At 38.0% G+C, this 19761-nt stretch overlaps 4 protein-coding genes across 9 annotated transcripts in view; 3 read left to right on the forward strand and 1 right to left on the reverse strand.

The window, feature by feature from the left end:
* Positions 1-3661, forward strand: part of LOC105684218 (neurogenic locus Notch protein) — a 166468-nt gene extending 162807 nt beyond the window's left edge. For all 3 annotated transcript variants that reach the window (XM_048650944.1, XM_012397407.3, XM_048650945.1), the window contains one exon: positions 69-3661. In XM_048650944.1, the coding sequence (XP_048506901.1) occupies positions 69-1147 (1079 nt within the window). In that variant the 3' untranslated portion in view covers positions 1148-3661. The remainder of the gene's footprint in view (positions 1-68) is intronic.
* Positions 3662-4268: 607 nt separating this feature from the next.
* LOC105684347 (protein vav) lies at positions 4269-10203 on the forward strand. Of its 2 annotated transcripts, none has more exons than XM_012397642.3 (8): positions 4269-4973; positions 5215-5283; positions 5952-6078; positions 7589-7951; positions 8063-8380; positions 8449-8853; positions 9036-9307; positions 9394-10203. In XM_012397642.3, the coding sequence occupies exons 1-8, from the start codon at positions 4564-4566 to the stop codon at positions 9749-9751; spliced, it is 2322 nt and encodes a 773-aa protein (XP_012253065.1). In that variant the 5' UTR covers positions 4269-4563; the 3' UTR covers positions 9752-10203. The 2 variants fall into 2 exon arrangements, with proteins under 2 accessions (XP_012253065.1, XP_012253057.1); XM_012397634.3 differs by lacking the exon at positions 5952-6078 and adding an exon at positions 6970-7156 and having other exon boundaries at positions 4271-4973.
* Positions 10204-11004: 801 nt separating this feature from the next.
* LOC105684367 (torsin-1A) lies at positions 11005-13141 on the reverse strand. The gene is made up of 3 exons (XM_012397678.3): positions 12351-13141; positions 11938-12203; positions 11005-11737 (listed from the first exon to the last, which is right to left on the reverse strand). Exons 1-3 carry the CDS (start codon positions 12541-12543, stop codon positions 11153-11155), a joined length of 1044 nt encoding a protein of 347 aa, XP_012253101.2. The 5' UTR covers positions 12544-13141; the 3' UTR covers positions 11005-11152.
* Positions 13103-17050, forward strand: LOC105684360 (zinc finger protein 665-like). 3 transcript variants are annotated; one of them, XM_048650946.1, is made up of 3 exons: positions 13103-13230; positions 13490-14128; positions 14776-17050. In XM_048650946.1, the coding sequence occupies exons 2-3, from the start codon at positions 13865-13867 to the stop codon at positions 16630-16632; spliced, it is 2121 nt and encodes a 706-aa protein (XP_048506903.1). In that variant the 5' UTR covers positions 13103-13230; positions 13490-13864; the 3' UTR covers positions 16633-17050. The 3 variants fall into 3 exon arrangements, with proteins under 3 accessions (XP_048506903.1, XP_012253078.2, XP_012253087.2); XM_012397655.3 differs by having other exon boundaries at positions 13132-14128; XM_012397664.3 differs by lacking the exon at positions 13103-13230 and having other exon boundaries at positions 13986-14427.
* Positions 17051-19761: the final 2711 nt, after the last annotated feature.

Raw genomic sequence — 19761 nt, forward strand, 5'->3', positions numbered from 1 at the left:
TCGGTTTTCATTAGTGGCGATTGCGTGAAATTTATTGTATGACAAACATTTTTTTCCTCCAATTCCAGGGTCTCCGAACCATCCGCAACTCATCACACATCCAACAGTCATCGGATCTGCGCCAAAGCAATCAAAATCGAAGAAGAGAACGAAGGCTGGAGCAGCGGGAAACCCGAACAGTCCAGAATCAGAAGGAGCTGTTGCGGTCAGGCGAAAACCTTCGGTCAAGAAGCCAACGGCAAAACGTGGTGCGCAGCCCCCAAACCAGGAAATCCCTCAGGGGGCGGAGGGAGCCGAGGGAAATTTACCCAGCCCTTATGACAGCGCTAGCCTGTACAGCAATGCATTACCACTGGTCGGCCACACGCAAACAGGGAAACAGCCGCCTTCCTACGAGGATTGCATCAAAGGTCAATCAATGCAAGGGCTACAGCAACTTGGACTGGACACTTTCACTGCCAACTATGGGCTTCCCCCTAATTTTCACGATCAGTTACTAGCCCCGCATCAGCGGCAAGCTCAGGGTATGGTGAACACTCTTTCGCCTCCGTACAGTAATCAATCTCCGCCGCACTCCGTGCAATCAAACATGACCCTGTCACCTCAAGCGAGCTACATGGGCTCCCCGTCCCCAGCTAAGAGCAGGCCCTCGCTTCCTACTTCACCTACTCATATCGCTGCCATGCGACAAGCGACTCATCAAAAGCATGGCGGTATGCCGCCGGTTGGATTTGACTTTGAAAATATCCCCTATTCCACTGGACAACAACAGATGCAGCAGACGCAACAGCAAATTCAACAGCAACAACAGCAGCAACAGCAACAGCAGCAGCAACAACAGCAGCAACAGCAGCAACAGCAACAGCAGAGTGCGCAGCAACAACAGCAGCAACAGCAACAACAGACCCAGCAATATTATCAGTACTTGACGCCACCATCGCACCACTCTGGACCAGACGTGACGCCGCAACATTTGATGCAAGCTCCAGAAAGCTTTCCTACCCCCTCTCCGGAAAGCCCTGGACACTGGTCGTCCAGCTCACCGCATTCAAACAGCGATTGGTCTGAGTGCATGGCCTCCCCTAATGCGTACGCCACCGGTGGAGCGCAACACCAAAATAAGGGGTCCGAAGCTATTTACATATGAGAAGAATATCCTTAGGTGCAACCGTTATTTTAGAAGTGCGCGCAATCCCCCAAGTGAAAACGCTGTTGAAACCAGTGACTAGAGTGATCTGTGGAATTGTATGGCTATCTTTTTGCATACCTGACAAAAAAAAATAGCACTGTGATTAGCGTTAAGTAAGTTTAGCAGCAGCACTCGAAACACAAATTTTGGGACTGCTGTGTGAAACAAAATATACGTATCTGTATAAGTATAACACAGATACTGTGAAGGTTATTGAAAGATATTAATCATGATTTGGAGGGTAAGCACGACCATGACTATATATAAGCAGAGTAGAGACTTAAAACATACTATGCTACTACGTACTCACACCCATTGTGCCTCTCTATACACTAACTAAACGATTGACATGAAAATGGTTCATAGCTATTATATTTTTTATAACGATCACATTATTGTATTTCAAAGTTCAGCTCAATATAATGGTGCCTTCGACTTGCCAGAGTGAAGACCAGACAGACAATAATTAGGGAACACAACCTTGCTATTACAATAGTATTGTAAATAAACAATGAGAGACCATTTATACTAATAATCAATTCCGGTAATTTAGTATAATATATATATTTTATTTAATATCCATACAAGTTGAGGGCACAGTTGCGGGTAGCAGATTGATAATCTAAAAAAAATATGGGCTATTCGTATCGTACGCGAAATTTTATACTTTGTGTCTAATCGTCTAGAACATTGGACGTTTAGTGTCTTGGTTGACAGCGATCGCCCCATTATTAGTAAAATATCAGAATTGTGCCTTTGATACTGTAGTTAACAAACGTAGATAAATTACTAAATTATGCATTTGAGAAAATGCAGTTTCCAAATGGCCTTTATGATTAATAATTAATAAGTAATATCAATTATTGTAAGATACGCAAATGAGGTAATTGTGCAGATAGCCGATCGCCAGAGAAACGATTACTGCCTTCTAACATAATATTCCATACAAACATTCCACATCGTTTTCTGTTGTTGCCTTTCTTCTTCATTACTTTTTTTTTTCTATCCTTCATGCTTTGTCTTCCAAATGCTTGTGTATTGATGAATGTGCATCTTGAATAATTATTTAGTGATAATATCTCGTGTGTCTAAGCTCATGTTTGACGACAGTAATTGAATTCTCTGATTTTTGACTACCAAAGCCAGCCGAGTTTATGTAGCATATTGGTGATAAGATCAAGCAGCATACATAATGAGTATATCAGAAAATTGTTGCAACAAAATAGATCTATTCAATTATGGGTTTGGAGGAAACCATAATTTATTTGCTGAGTATATTCTATAAAAATACATGAAAACTGTTGGAGAAGAATCTGGTAAAAATTACTCAGAATAAGTTTACATTGTCAAAAATTGTAAATATTCTTTTATCTTATTTACTTATATTCTATAAAAATATCTTTATAATTAGCTTTTCTCTCGATTTTGTACAAACTGTTTTTACATATTTTTATGATTCATAAGTTAGCTAGTATCTCATTACTATTGTTACTTTTGTAAGATGGTCCACATACGATAATCAACTTAGTTTACATCTTTATTATTCATAATTTTTCACGCATTTTGTAATTTGATATTGCATCTGGTATAGTTGCAACTATTCAAAATGCAATATTTGATTACACAATGGTGCTACTAGAATCCTCCATTCCAACCAATCAAGTCTAAGTGAAAGCAATTCATTAAATACGCCGTATGTCACACACGCTTCAGATCGTGGTACTTGTAGCAAAATTACAATGCGATCGAATTAGTGAACCCAACATTATTACCCGTCGTGTTGGGATTCTCAAATCGATTATCTATTCCTGTCTAGTAGCATTTAAGAATGCCTGTAGGGTGCATAACTCCTTGTGATTTATACAAAAATTTATACTAATGGCCACGTTGCATAATTATTGTTCGTTTACGCCGATTAAGAGATCTATCTTCGATTAATAACGACCAGTATCAATTGAGTTTCTTAGATCGTTTCGTACATTTCAACCATACCACGATTACCTGTGGGACATATTACGTGTGACAAGGAAAGGCAGAGAAGGTGTCACTTGTTAGGCTAGCAAACCAGAACAAAATCAATTAATGAACAATTGACTTATAGATTAGTTTATTTCAGTATGAAATATGTAATTCTGACTTTGCCAAACTATTCATACAATAAGTGCAGGCTACAGAAAAAAGTAATAATCGAAATTGATCAATACGTACAATATATTTACGTAACTGATCTTGTTGGACCAATGAAATGTGTTCAAAATTAAATGCCAGCTGTTCTACTTGACGCACCATAACTCTGTGTTAAAATATTAGAATAAATATACTAAATATAGTCCGCAAATAACTATATATAAGTTACAATCCTCCCATAATTATTATAATAGAATTTGTTATACCTTGTAACTTGTAAAAAGTACTGAGTTTTATTAGTATTAACTACTATATAAGTAAACTAAGATATTTTTGAACCTATTACACCACCATATTTTTATAACTAAGTTATATCTATTAGCAGATGTAATAATATTACATAATATCTAATGTTCATGATAGGGTTGTTGTTCTGTTCTACTGTGCTATACTTATATGTTTTTTACTCCCGAATAATAAAGCATAAGTATTTCTAGCATATTTTAACAGATTTTACACAACAATCAAATTGTATTATAGCAATAAAAAATAAAATTAAAAAAACGACATGTCTTTTATTATGACTACACATAAGTATTATTAAATTTTTCATCGAATCCCTTGAAATAATGAGTTTGAACAATAATGTTCGTACCTACCTTTACGTTATCGCTATAATCGTTGACTAAAGTTTTAAATTACGAAGCAACAAGTAAAAATCTGGTGATTGGCTGAAATTTTAAATATACTTGATCTTAGAGTGCATATGTAGAAGGTTGTAAAACTCTAGTGATTGGCTGAAATCTTGAATATAAGTGTGTGTGTAGACCAGTCAATTAACAACACTGGTGAATCCCCAAAATCTTCAGCTGGACAAACTGTTGAATTGTAATTCCCGGTTTGGCCGAGAGTTTGAAAATCGATCGAGCACCGCTGCCACAGAGTCGTCACGTCTAGGTAAAGAACTACGACGAACCAGACCGTGGCGTACAGAATGGCGTTGGCCAGGCTAGACGTCACAATATACATTGATTGTACAGAAAGTACTGTGTATGACGAAAGTTCTATTTATCAAAATGGTGATAGCCACTAGATAAACAAACAATGAATCACGCATTCTAAATTCATCTACATACGAGTGAGACCTCGGGTAACGATGGAGAGCGATACTCAAAGCAAACTTTTCTTGGAACGTTAACAGTGTGAGATCATAGTTTTGTGGGTGCAAATCGAAAGTGATTATCAAGATGAGTTCTGGTGACGGTGGAGCCGACGCCAGCAACGGGTGGCACGAATGTGCGAAGTGGTTGACAAGGTGCGGGGCACTGCGGAGTGACCACAAAGCCAACTGGCCAAGTGCTACCGCTTTCGACCTAGCGTACACCCTTCGTGACGGTGTCTTGTTATGCAATTTGCTAAACGCAGTGGATCCTGGTTGTGTTGATATGAAAGATGTCAACCAGAAGCCCCAGCTTGCGCAGTTTCTTTGCCTCCGCAACATCAAGATATTCCTCTCAGCGTGCTCATCAGTTTTTGGCCTGGCTGACTCTGAGCTATTTGAACCATCGATGCTATTCGATTTGTCCAATTTTCATCGTGTACTGTGCACCCTCTCAGCTCTATCAATCTGCCCACGACTAAGACGTAAAGGAATTGAGTGAGTATATAACAATACTGTAGTGCTGTTTTATTTTCATCAAGCTCTAGCTCTAGACGTTTATGATCAAAGTATAGATGATGAAGAAAATATCTGTAATTCATCTATTAATTGTGATCTTTTCTTTCCAAATCGTACCACTATTTGGAAGGCAAAATCATTGGATCAGGGTGTACACATATTACACCCAGGATTTCTCTGAATCTTTCCCATAAATATATCAGTAAAAATTTTGTTCTAGGGGTTTTTACATTGGAAGAGATCATGCACAAGAAGATATTTACAAAGATTTGCAAAGCGCAGGCGTTGGGTGAGTAATTTTCAGTTATTTGTTATTTTTAATGAAGCTCTTGCACAAAATTTTAGAGATTTTGATGACAAAAGAGCAGTGGTAAGAAAATAGATAGATACTTATGTGACGTTATTACAGAGAAAATTTGTACCAGTCTCCTGTCTTTTGCCAGCGAGTCATATTGTCTTTATATCAAAAACAATGTCTAGCTAGTCTAGCTGTACAACGCATATATAACATGTAAGAGATAGTCCGAATATGTAATTTGTTTCTACAGTCTCTGGGCAATTGCTAGACAAATAACCATACTGTCCAAGTAACCATGCAAAAACTTTGATTGTTCCTTGCAGATACTAGTCTCATTATGATATTAAAAATATTTCAATTTCATTGGCCTAATTCATTAAATATTCAATAAATATAACATAAATTCTAATTTGTTGAAGCTGATACTGTGATGTGTACTGTATAGTTTTCATTTATCAACCACTCTATGACCAACTCAGTTCAAGATTATTCAATATCACAATGAGTCCCTAATTTCTTGATCATGCTGGTTCAAGTTCTTTAGATTGTTCAGCAAAAAGTCAGCTTATAATATGATAACAGTAAGCAGCCCACCATATAGTTCACATAACTTCCTCTAGTATTAATATCTTTCTGATAATAATTGTTAATGGGTTTAGCCCCACGGCAGCAGTGGTGGCGTTTACCATAAAACCTAGGGGGGTGGACCTAGGTGAGTCCCAAGTTTATCAGGAACTACTGTGCTTTTCAACCACCCCTCAACACGACTGGCCTTCCACAAAGGAGGTATATGTCGTTCTTATCCATGTACAAAGTGTTGCGGCATAATTTACATACAACCTAACTTATTCAGTAAAATTTGAATTTGAGATTTCGTTTGAAGAGCTTTGTTCTTGTTTTTTTTTAGCTTGCAATGTTGTATGAAATTTCATATACTGTAGAGAATTCACTTTGCAGCAGACTATTCAGAGGGTGGTCCATTCCAAATAATTTATGCAAGAATAGGTGAATCAGTATTGCTCCGAAAATTAATTCATAAAATTCCAAACCATGTAAGCTAGACTGTTGCTGATCTTATCTTCTTCCATGCAACAGAATTTTTTATATACATGGCAGGCCAGCAATGTGCTATAGAATGCTCCAATCTTTGTTTTCCCTCTCCATTCTCAACTTACGGTTCTTTGGATTGATTTATAATATCAGAGGCGTACACGTTGCTAGAAATAGAAGAAAAAATTAGATTTCGCATACATACTTATGGTTACTTGGAGCTATTTGAAAATATACTGCATCTGTTATTCTCAGCATACCACCTTCTGAAATTTCTATCGAGGCTGACATTGAAAAATTGTCACAGTTATTTTTTTGAAATAATATGTTTTTTGTACATTCGAATCAGATAATAACATCACTCTGTATTTGAATTCAAATATCCATTTGTATCACGTTTTGGTCGCAACTATAAACTTCTCATTTCTTAACTATACTGATCGCCACCCAACATTCTTATTTTAGTTGCACACCCCAACTTCTATCAGCTCGTTATTGTGTATCAGCGGATAAGTTTGATTTAATTTCTCGCTCAAAAAATTAGTAGTTTAGAGTTTAATTTAATGATTTGTCAGATTTTTGTTGCAATTAGTTAGATGCATGGCTATTTGTGTTTTTGTATGGAAGGCGGGAGGACGAGGGCCGACGCAGACGGTTTAGAAGACGAGAAGGTGAAGAGGCGGGTGTTGGGGGGCATAGCGACGATGCTGTAGAAGAAGATGGGTATGGAGATTACTGCACCCATGCTCAAAACGAAGAAATCTACCAGGACCTCTGTAGCTCACGCCTGCCTCCGCCTCCGAGTATCACACAGGTTTTTATTTATTTCTTATTAGCAAAACCTTTAATTACAAGCGGTAGTCTGATCAAAAAAACATTAAAGTAAATGAGAATTATCAACCGTCTATTGCTGAAAATTAGCCATCAAAACATGCTAACACATCCTAACATAACTTTTGCATAGAAGAAACTACAATGCAAAAATGGGTGATCTTTCACGAAAGGTCTAAGTTTTATTTACACATTGCAATTAGTTGCTTGTTGTCAAAGTCACACTTATTTTTTTGGCAGCACATATTTTATAATGATATAATTTATTGCATACAAAGCTCACAATAGTAGAGCATTAAATACGCATGTATACAAAATATCTTTTCATATTTGTTGGTCCCTTCTTACTGTGAACATTCATTATAAGGATTTTCACAAAATTCTTACTCATCGTTCTAATTTTGTGAATGTTTAGGGGGTGGCAGCGACTGGGGGTGAAAAGTACGAATATGTTGTCAAAGAGCTAGTCGAAACTGAGCACAACTATTCAGAAGTGCTGGGAAGTTTACTGAAGCATTTTGCTCGGCCCCTGGCATCAATCCTGCATCCTGAAGAGTCTGCACGGATTTTTTTCGGCATAAAAGAGCTCTCTGAAATTCATTCAGGCTTTCACAGTCAGTTACGTAAAGCACGTCATGGGGCAGAACTAGGACAAGTCTTTCTTGACTGGCGGCAAAAATTTTTGATTTATGGAGACTATTGTGCCAACCTGACTGCTGCCCGAAATACTGTGCAAGATGTTTGTGCTAGAAATGAACTGATCAATCAAGAAGTAATTGTAAGTTTCATGATCTTGTACCAGTATATGAGATCAAGTTGAATGTTATGAAAAGTATGAGATACTTTTCATAAGTAAATGAGAAATCACAGGTCAATGTGTAATTTTTAGCGATGCCAGAAGGAAGCTAACGACGGAAAATTTAAACTCCGTGACATATTATCAGTTCCAATGCAAAGAGTTCTGAAGTATCATTTATTGTTGGAAAAATTAGTGGAAGAAGCACCACGAGATTGGATTGACCATCGTCGCCAACTTGAAAAAGCCAGAGAAGCCATGGTTGACGTAGCACAATACATAAATGAGGTGAAACGCGACTCGGACACAATAGAAATCATTCGGGATATTCAAGCTTCTATTGTAGACTGGGATGCTGCAAATGTAAAACTCGAGGCCTTTGGACGTTTACTGAAAGACGGAGAGCTAAAGGTTTGGAAATTTCAAAGTTGTTTGGATTTTAATCCGTGCTCAAAATAAAAATTTGCTTTTTCTAACAGGTCAAACCACATGACGATCAGCGGAGTAAAGCAAGATGGGCATTCGTGTTTGAACAAGCTGTAGTAATTTGCAAGGCTGGAAGGGGAGATCAGTATTGCTACAAGGAAACATTGCGCCTAGACGACTATAGATTAGAGGACCGTATTGAAAGACGTACCTTAGGACGAGATGCTCGATGGTCTTTTCAATGGCTCTTGGTACACAAACAAGGTCAAACGGCGTATACTTTATATGCTCGGACTGACGATCAGAAGCAAACATGGATTAAAGCCCTTCGAGATGCGATGGACAATGTTAATCCGGCCGCATGTAAATCCACCGATCATAAATTTCGATTAACCACTTTCGACACCGCGATCTCCTGTCAGCATTGTGGAAAATTTCTGAAGGGACGAATCTTCCAGGTATGATTCAGTAACAATGATAACTATGAGCGGTAGGTACTCTTGCCCCAGCGAAAATCTATTACAATAAGTGAATGGTATGCAATCATAGCTAAATGATCATTGATTTATCACAGAGACTTGCATCTGTAGGATTCTACCTGCAAACAACCATGATGGTTGAATAGTTGGAATGTTTTCAGGGGTATAGATGCTCAGAGTGTCATTACGCGGTGCACAAACAATGTATCACTTATTCCGGCCGATGCATGCCCACACCACCTTCTCCACCCCCGCCGCCACCTTCGCCTTGTGAACGTGCGTTATCTACGAAACTATGGTTTGTGGGTGGCATGGAGAGAAAAGTGGCAGATCTGAAGTTAGAACATCGAGAAGACGGTACCTACATGTTACGAGTTCGAAATTTAGACCAGCCTCGCCTAGAACACGAAACTAAATATGCGCTTAGCATCAAGTAAGTAGTTTGCCGGTAACTGTAAAAAATCAGTATCGAAATGAATATATTCTCGTGCCCAATTGTTACCTGTATTATTATTCCAGGGCAGATGGAGCCGTGAAGCATATAAAAGTGTTTAAACGAGACGTAGAAGGTGCTCCACTATTTTATCTCAGCGAGTCGCGTTATTTCAAGAGTGTTGTCGATTTAGTCGAGCACTATGAACGAGCTTCACTAGGGGAAAATTTCGATAGTTTGGATCAGCGATTACTATGGCCTTTCAGACGGGTGTTAGCCAAGGCACTGTTTGACTTTAAAGCAGAACAATCCAATCAGTTGAGTCTGCGTCAAGGCTACAGAGTAGTGGTGCTCAGTAAGGAAGGAGATGCTAAGGGCTGGTGGAAAGGTAAAATAGGTAATCAAGTGGGATTTTTCCCAAAAGAATATGTTGCCGAAGATTAGATTCCAATAATTCAAATCAATTCTATGGATAATCAATATCTGAATTCTCAGTGTAACAGTACAATAACTGCATACAAGTTTGGTTTAGAGTTATTGTATATCATAAGACTGTTGATAAATCGTTTTCTTCTTAAGTGTCATTTGAAATTCCTGGTAATATAAGAAATTGAATTAATTGGTAATAAAGCTTAATTAATATACTACGTCAGTAACAAAATTATGTTTACGTTTTCGATTCAGCATGTAGTCGTTTTATTGGCATAAAACTTGACTTACTGTTGTCAAACTCTTGTAATCACATGATAAATGTCTGCCATTATATGTATATTTTTAATTGTAAAATGACCATAAACGTATTAACCTACGTTCTGACTAACAATGTGAAAATTTTATTCAAATCATTTGCTGTTGTGAACAGTGATACTACGAACGTCGGGTATATTATATATAAATACGTATAATTATATAGTTGATAAGTGGGCGTACCTTTGTAATGTCATGTAGACTTGGTAATGAATAATTTGATGACTATGTTTTGCAGCAGCGATGACGACTATTCCGGAGGTTTATATTTAAAAGAATTATGAAGTAATGATAACAACTTTCAAAAGGTAAATGCTGATTGTCATTTTACTATTAACGAAACAGAGTTCGATCTTATACTTAAATCATAGTTCTATTTTTACAAAAAGAGAATCAATCTATTCACAGTTTTTGTCTTATTACACTGAGTTTTCGATATATTTTATTATTATTATATATAATTATATATAATATGTACAATTATACATGTTGCTATCATTATGACTATTATAATACAGAGGTATATATATAGATATGTATATATATACATATATATATAATATTTTTAACGTACGAGATCCGTTCTCAAATTGTGCCAATAATTAATAATTAATAAACTCTCTGTTTAACAAATTGTTATCCAACATTCCTACATGTATAATTTTATCAACATTGACCTTACTTTGCTTAATGTTCATCGAAACCATGCAAATCTGCAAAAAAAACTATTCGTGATTTGAAACAGGCTGAAAGGCAATCACATAAACATGACTGATTGTTCCATTACCAATGAATAATTTATTAATCTTTTTCTTACCAAAGTAGTTTTGCATACACGAAGAATAAAAAAAATAACAGTATTTTTTCATTAACTATCATATTTCAGAGCCGTGAACTATTGAATATTTTGAAGTGTTACCACCCACTCGAATATTAAGAGCACTGATAGCGTAATCATTCTATTGTAATAAAAATATTAATTTAATCAACTGTGTTAACTTGAAAACATGTTCAACCTATACCATAGTTTTCCGGTATTTGATATTCAGCTGAAATTGTGGTTTTTTTTATTGTAGTCATTCTTATTCTGATTCGATTTTAGTTCGAATCTTTTAGCTTTTGCAGAATCTGGTCCCGTTGAATAATAAGAGAGATTTTGTGATCTAATCTCTTACAACCAGCAGTTGAGTAAATATTCGGTGTATCTGGTCCAAACGTAACATGTGATAGGCCTTCGGCAATCATTGCATCAGATGGCTCAACTTCTCTTCTTCGAAAAGCGTCTATTATACAGGCCCGTACGTGAACTTCTTCGAGTGGTAAGAAAGGTATGTAATAATCAATGAGGCTTACTTCAATTGTTTCACATTTGTGAAAGCCACCTTTCTCATTAAATGCTCCCCTTGCCAGTAGATTTTCAAAATCTTGTAACTCAGTTTCTTCCCGTTTTTTCCCATCTTTCCATAGTTTGATTAGCCGTTGTGCGATTAGAGTACCACCAGTGTTTGATAAGAATATAAATATTGCCCCAGTTGGGTTGATGCCAGGAATCATTGGATGATAGTCCAAGAATGGCACCAATGCATTCAGCACACCTTCTGGTATTTTATCAACTTCATCAAAGATGAAGAGTGAGCGCTGGCATGTACGAAGGTGGGTTAATAGTTCTTTCTGAATCCATTCCTGTATCAAATCTAATTTTAAATGCCATTCTATTGATAAATGCTTTGTTTTTTAATAATGTCTTTCAATAAGAGCCTGTACACTTTTGGGTTCACTAACAAGCTTTCAACTGTACAATGAATAACTTTCTCAAGTAAACTTTATAGAAACAAATAAAAGCAGTATAACTGATTAATAAAATTTAGATCAAATGTATCTACCTTGTATTCTTCGACCTTCTCATCCGAAGGAAAGTTTAAGCGCCCTTTGTAGAAATGAACATATTGACTTTCTGCCCCTTTTTTATAAAGTGCATCTGTGATGAAATTTGCCACATAGTTTTTTCCAATTCCTGGTAAACCATGAAAACTCATGACCAAAGCCTTTTTTGGTTCAGTTGTACGAAAATGACCTTTTAATGCATTCAGTACAGTCTGATGTGCCAGATGTTGCCCATAGACCTCAGTCTTCAGTGCAGTTTCCAACTCTACAATAAAATTGATCAACTTTTTCAGTATTTGGATTACAAACAAACTCTTACTAGTTCTTTAATTTACAAATGAAAGGCATTTTCATTGATTAATTGTTCACCATTGTCATGGTATTCCCTTTACTGATAGCAATTTTAACTTACTAGAAAAATTAGCTGGGATGTACTCGTCTGTGCAGCATTCTTTGAAGTAGCATCTCGCCATGTAACTTGCAATACTGGCAACACCACCGACTGCTATGGGGATCAGTGGTACAACGCATTCTCCGTAATCGAAGTATGCAAAACAACTAATAAGTATCACAAATAGCCAGTGAATGATTCTTGTGATGTTCATTCCTGCGATATCATTGGGTTTAACGCAAGAAATCAAACACACAGATATGCTGTCATCAGTTTTCAAGTGCAGTTTCGTGATTTAACTTGTTGATAAATGTGGGCAGCCAGTAAACCAATTGGTAAATCACGATGTCACTGTTATGACCGGTGGTCATAACCTTGTCATTGCAGCTATCAGGAAGGAACAAATAGAGAAAGCGCTAATCCGGCAGACTTGCTCTGACCTACGGATCTGTTTAGTACGAAATATACGTATGGTATTATGAATATGGTACATGCACACTGGGAACAGGATTGCTATGAGCCGTACATGAAGGACTTGAGAAAGGACTTGAAGAAGGACTTCTTTGATTTTCGGTAGAGCCGCACAAGTTGCTAGGCCACTGAACTTGGCATTGGCTAGGGCCACCGGCTAGGGCACCAATACATGGGAGGCATAGGCTGGGCACGGTTGAGTTACCTATCTACACTCAACGAGGGCACTGATACATGGGCTAGGGGCTTCACCCTGAAAGAAGATTTAGGCGCCACCTGGTAGTGCATCAACATACTTACTAGCTCCGACAAAACTGAGTAGTGTGAAATAAGACAGCGCGTTGGTGTCTTCTCTGATTCAATCAACTGCAATGTGTCGATGCACATATTGTCGAATAGTTATCATAGAAAAAAGAGCAACGTTTCGCAGGTGAGAATTCCAAATAATTGAGAGAACAACAAACTGGTAAAAAACAAATATTACATAGCCACTTGTTGAGATTTGCAACCAATAAAGATGAAGTGAAAGAAAAAGGTTCTGAATATGGGAAGACCGAGTTTCGTGCTTAGTCAGCATGATCGTCTTTGCTCAGGTCATTTTACTCAATGATTTTACTGCAGAATGCTTCAAGCACTGGCGAAATTTTACAAGAATTTACAAAGGTCGTACTCCGACAATTTTTGCAAAGATGCCTCGACCACACTGTACGGGTCTGCTCGTGCTAACGAGCGAGCGCAGCACGAGCAAAGCGTCGAGCGGTATCCATGAAGCATAAACACTGTTCAGAGAAGACGCTCTAACTGGCCATTCACTATCAGGCCTACACACGCCGATTATCAGTGCCATAGCCATGCCATAGCCTACAGTGCCAATTTTGAAGGGCGAGGGGCGAAACCACAGAACTATACTGGTATAGTTCACAAACAGAAGCTGCGCATGCGTCTGGCTCGTGATGAAATGTATTTACTTCGTTTGATTTATGTTTTATTATTTTTATCCTGATTGATGATAGAATAACAATGCATGCACGATAACATTGGGTGGATTACAATTTTAAGAAACAATGAAATTCGTTGTCAATTCTCGACGAGTGACAGACAAAATTAAAGATCACTACTGCGCGTCATTGAGCATACAGCTCAACCCAGAAGTCCTCAGTTTTTCCTATATTATGGCGACGGGAGAAGCGTTCCATCGACGATTCAGTGATATATGCCGGCTTTGCTTGAAGCAGGACGGGGTTATGGCACCTATTTTTCGAACTTTGGATGCCGAGGAGGGCGATTGTTCCCTTGCTCAAAGAATCGCTACTATTGCACGTGTGCAGGTGGGTGCGGCCACGTTCACTTCTGTTCTTTGATGAGCGAACGCAACTCTTGCGTTTCAGCATTTATGCCGCCATCTTATCTTGTTATCGTATACCCAACCCACCATACCACATACCATTGAGCACATACCATACTCCACACTCCACACTACACCGCGCACAAGAATACACCCCCTCGGATCTGCTTGTATGAAGTACACAAATAATTTAACGGTTCATGGAACTTACTTGAAGTTTTGGCATACCGGAGTTTCTTTGAAAATACGAATAACATTTGACTTTGTATTTATTCAGATATGGTATGATTAATTTTACGTACGCGACGTTACAATAAAATCGGAATACAATTCGACGTACATACTCTTATGAATTATAATAATTTATTTACTTTTGGAGATCACAATCATCTAAGATGCAAGTAGTGTATAGCACAAATGGAAGTCTAGATTCCTAAGTCCTAACCTCTCAAAGAAGCTTTTCCGGATTCCTGCGTGCACAATTTATTTCTATTTGCCCAACTCATTTGTTGATACAATCGTTAAAACATCGTGTATACGAGTAACTAGGACGATTTACAGTTTGGGGTTAAATGTAACATTCATTTTTTAGTACTGTAAGATGGATTCAAGACCTTGACATTTTCTTAGATTCACAAGGGCGATGGCTTACCAGCACTCATTTGTCACCAATGCCGCCATCAGGTGGAAAAGTCGTACAATTTTCGACTACTTGTGGAGATTTCTGACCGCACATTACGAAACCGTTTGGAAACGGTGCAGGCTGAAAAGTGTGAGAAACAGATCATAAAACAAGAATGTTCCGATCAAAATATGGAATTTGCAAATGAAGAGGAAAACATGGATCTAGAACAGTTCCTGTTGCAGAATAATCTACCAAACTCTGACATAGATCCATCTGCCATTAACGTTATTCTGGTACAATCCGAAGATGGCAGTCACATGTTGAATATATGTAGTATTGACGATTCCAAGGAGATTGAGAATCTAGGCGACTCGAATGAAATTAAAGACGAGTATTTGTCAAACACTGAGAAGGAAGATGATCCAATTGCATGTGAAGCGTCTGGAGAGAATGAGAGCACCTTGGAGTTGGATGATTTGGAGGGGATAAGGCAATTGTTAGGTTCCGAAAACGTTCAGTCTCTGCGTGCAGAACCTCAAGTTCAGAGGGTGTACACTTGCAACGTTTGTAATGAAATGTTCTTGAGCAATGCTCGGTTAAAAGATCACCTTCTAATGGCTCATGCAGGAGACAGCGAAGATTTGGACGTGTACACAACGTCCATAAGCTGCCAATTATGTTTTGAGGTTTTTGAGACTCTACCAGATCTGAAAAACCACATTATTGAACACTTTAATGATGGTAGAAATCTGGATGGTATTAAGGCTGAGCCAAATTCTGGTGAAGCGGAAAAAGAAGTAGACAATACTGATGATATTGATAATGTTCGTCATGGTAATTATCAATACGTGTTGGAAACCTCAAAGGATAATGCAATCTATTCAGAAACACCCTTGCATGATAGCTTAGAGCTTGACATGGTCGAACATGCTCCCATAGATGATATAATTGAAATAACTACTGACGGAAGCATTGAAAACAGCACTCGAGAGAAATTCAATTCCGATAATGACTTAGTGGCTTTAGCACTGAATTTAGGAGTGAATAATGATACTGATTCTACATCCGACGTTTTTTATTGCGTAGAAGAGTATGCAACGGATCACGTAAAGTCTCGACCTTCCGGTAATTTTCCCTGCACGCAGTGCAGCAAGACGTTTACACACAAACATGAACATACTTTACATCTCAGAAGACATCTTGGTATAAAGCCCTTTAAATGTACTTTTTGTGATAAAGCATTTATTACTAATGCGCTGAAAAAAGAACACGAAAGAAGTCATACCGGAGACAAAGTCTTCGTTTGCCTTATATGTGGTAAGGGTTTTATCAAGAAATCCGAACTCAAATACCACGAAGGTATTCATAGCGATGCTCCGTCCACTTGTAATATTTGTAATAAAAATTTTATAAACGTGCAATCCTTGAAAATGCATATGAGACGACACGTATTAGGAAGTAGGTACGTTTGTGAGACGTGCGGTAAAAGTTATTACACTAATTCAGAATTGGCCAGACATGTACAGGTGCATTCAGGTAAACGAGAATATCCTTGTCATTTGTGTCAGACCTCGTTTCTTTCACGTCCAGAACTGAACCGGCATTTGAACTATCATATCGGGGAAAAAAAATTTAAATGTAAAATATGCTCCAAATCGTATTTCGAATCAGGACATTTAAGAATACATCAAAGAGTACATACTGGCGAGAAACCTTATGCCTGTACTATCTGTAACAAGGCTTTTGTCACTAAACCAAAGTTGGCGAGGCATGAGAAAATTCATGCAAAAGAACGAATAGGCGATTGCCGTACTGTTGCCAGTCATCAAAGAGAGGTTAAAGAGACTAAAACTATACTATAAACAGGTTTCCATACCTATATTATTCGTAGTGCGTGAAAATGATGGTAAAGAACCGGTTGCGTTCCGAAGTAATGTGTATTCTGATACTTACATTAGAGATAATTTAGGGGAGACAATGACATATTTTGGATTTTTGTTTTGTTTCTGTTTTCTGGAACATTGTCGGCCAAGTATGACTCACAATACATACTTCCATATTATTGCAACCATTAACCATCCATATCCTATGTAGGATATTGTTTTATTAATAAATGCACCTTTCATTCCTCATAATCATGTCGACACTGTGGTCGGAATTTATTTTACTACAGATAAGATGTGACATCGCAGTTCGTCGCTAGGATGACCTGCATTCTCCATTTATCGATCTAATTGTAAAGCGAAGACGTTCAAATAAATCAATATACTGTAGCCATAATCGTTGAGTTGTATCATTGCGAACACCCGAATAAATTATTCTGTACGCAGAGGGGTAAATAATAATTGCTATACGATTATATCTAGACGAAACCAGTTAAATTTACAATTACAAACGCTTGTAGGCGCATATTATCCTGTCAGTCTTATTATTAGTTCTGCGTCATAAAAAGTTCCAATTGTTAAAGACGAAAATATAAATAGCCAGAAACATGTCGGAGGTGAATGCAATTGTAAACTGAAGTGGTTCGCAAAATGTAAAAATCGCAGTTAGATGTTTCATTTACATGTCATTTCATTCATGAAACTGTGCAACGTTTGTACCAAACTTTTTGAAAATTGAATCATAATTTATGTTAATAGTATAATGATTCGGATGAATTATGCACTTGCACTTGGGTTCGAAGTACGATGGTTTCGTGCGGTAGTTAAGTCACGTTTTTAGACTATATTCATCACGATACACGAGCTACAGAGGGTAAAAAATGAAAGCTAGAAAACTGAGACAAATGCCGTGACCAGCAGATATATCGAAACGCGACAAGCTAATGTGCAGTAGAGAAACGGCGAGTTCTTGTAAAGTGTTATTGAATAGCTTATTGTTAGTTGGAAGTAATTTTTTCTCCGGAAATCAATAGCGCGCCTCCGAGTCGGGTTGAAAATAAATCTTGTCGAGGTATAATTTACATGTGAAGGGAGGGTGACGTTCCGAACGTATAACAAACTCTCGAATAAACTGCTGCCGAAACTCCTACGTGTTGTATTATAATGTTGAGAATTTATGGCAGAGATCATAACGTCTTTAACTTGTATATGAGATCCTCGACACGATAACTCTTGATAAAATGGTGCGATAATATATGATATATTTTTGGAATTCCACCTTTATCAACTCCGGCTTCAGGGCACGGTTAATTCTCACGCGGGTTCGACGGACCAAGATACACCCCACAATTCCACAAATTCATCTAGCCTCACGCTGAAACGGAGCCCACGTAGTGGGGCCTGAGTATGGTCGGACGTTTCCTCCTATATCTTCAATTGGTTGCCGCTTCGCCAAATGCTTGTCCTGTCATATCAGCTTATCTCGTAATATAGTTACATTTCAGTTCGGTTCCAATATACGGTGTGATCAGCCTGATATGGACTTCGAAGTCTACAAATGATCTTTACAGTAATAAAATAACTTTCCTTTTGGATACCCAGAAAACGTTCGTTCGAACCATCGCCATTACCTGTAAATTTCTGGAAACGAATAGATCCATCCAATATTTTGATAGTTCACTTTTCGAAAGAAAATTATTTTGAAATTACTCAATCAATTTCTTAAATACTCTATTGCTGAGAGTTCATCAGTAAAAATAATTTCTCATCAGCGATTTCGCTGACACACGGCTGTTACGACGAGAAAAAAAATATCCTGTCGCTGTGTTCACGGCGATTGGAAATTTATTTTCCGTTGGTATGTTACTCTGTTAATTTTTCATTCGAAGGAAGAGAAAAAGGAGGTGATAATTTTCAATTTGGAACGTAAATAGCTAATATTATCGAATGTAAACCGAACAGCTGGTGCAGCGACATCTTCGTAATTTTATTTCTCGTTCACAAGGCACGTTCTTCCCGTTCCAACTATAGCGATCGTTAATTTTTCTGCTACAGAAAAATGCGGGTATATAAAAGTGAAATATTTTCTACCGACAGAACGAACTTAAAACGGGCTTTTCACCTTTCCTCTCCGCTGCCTAGCTTCCGTGCGTACATAAACTATTGCAGTGAGTGCCAAGTAAGAAGAGGTAAGTCTGCAGCCGGGTTGTTCGTTCGGGTGGATTCGAGGAGGTCGAGGGTAAAGCCGGAAAAGAGGGCAGGGTTGAGGAGAAAGGCTGCAATTAGTCAACGGCAAGTGGGTAGAGGAATTTCATCTTGCTGGGATTCACGTAAATACTATCATTTATCTTTTTGCCACTGAGGATTCTGACCCCCAGTCGCATCATCCGCACTGATAACGGCCGGTAAGAATACACAAAAAGACGCTGCACGTACAACCGAGCAACCTTACTCGACATCTCGATGAAAAGATGACGACGCTCGATGGGCGCAGCCTGCATTTTTCACATGCATTCTCCCCAGAATTTCAATAATTCCTAGAACTCATGCTCTTGGCTTCTGCGCTATTTACCGTATGTACGTGTACGTGAGGCGACTACATACGTAGGGATCTCGTGACGAAAATCTACCGATTTAATATTCTATTGTGAATTGTTATCCGCATTAGGTATGACGCTGAAATTTTACCATCGATAACATCAGATTTTCAAACCTTGAGGTTGTGTTCAAGTCAATGCAGGATTGGCAATTACGATTCCGGGGTCTACATCAGTTCCAGACCGCTCTCTTCCAGTTGTATTATAACCACTTCCGATAACTTCCGGTTAGACCCACACTACTTCAGCATCGACAATTTTCCGTTGAGATCCGAAAAATTCTCTCCCCCGTTCCTGCTGACTTAAAAATAGAAAGACAGATATATCCGCATATCACACGTTCGTGTAACAGCGAATTATTGGATAAGCGCGAAAAATTAATCGTGTTAGTACTTGGATAGAAAAGAAAACAGCAAAAATTAAAGTCATCATCTTTTGAATAATTTGAATGTCTGGCTGTCTTTGTATAATGCTTCGATACAGATCACCGCGTATTTCAAGTCGAGTTGAA

The sequence above is a fragment of the Athalia rosae genome, chromosome 2, assembly GCF_917208135.1.
Source record: "Athalia rosae chromosome 2, iyAthRosa1.1, whole genome shotgun sequence".
Taxonomy (NCBI): Eukaryota; Metazoa; Arthropoda; class Insecta; order Hymenoptera; family Athaliidae; genus Athalia; species Athalia rosae.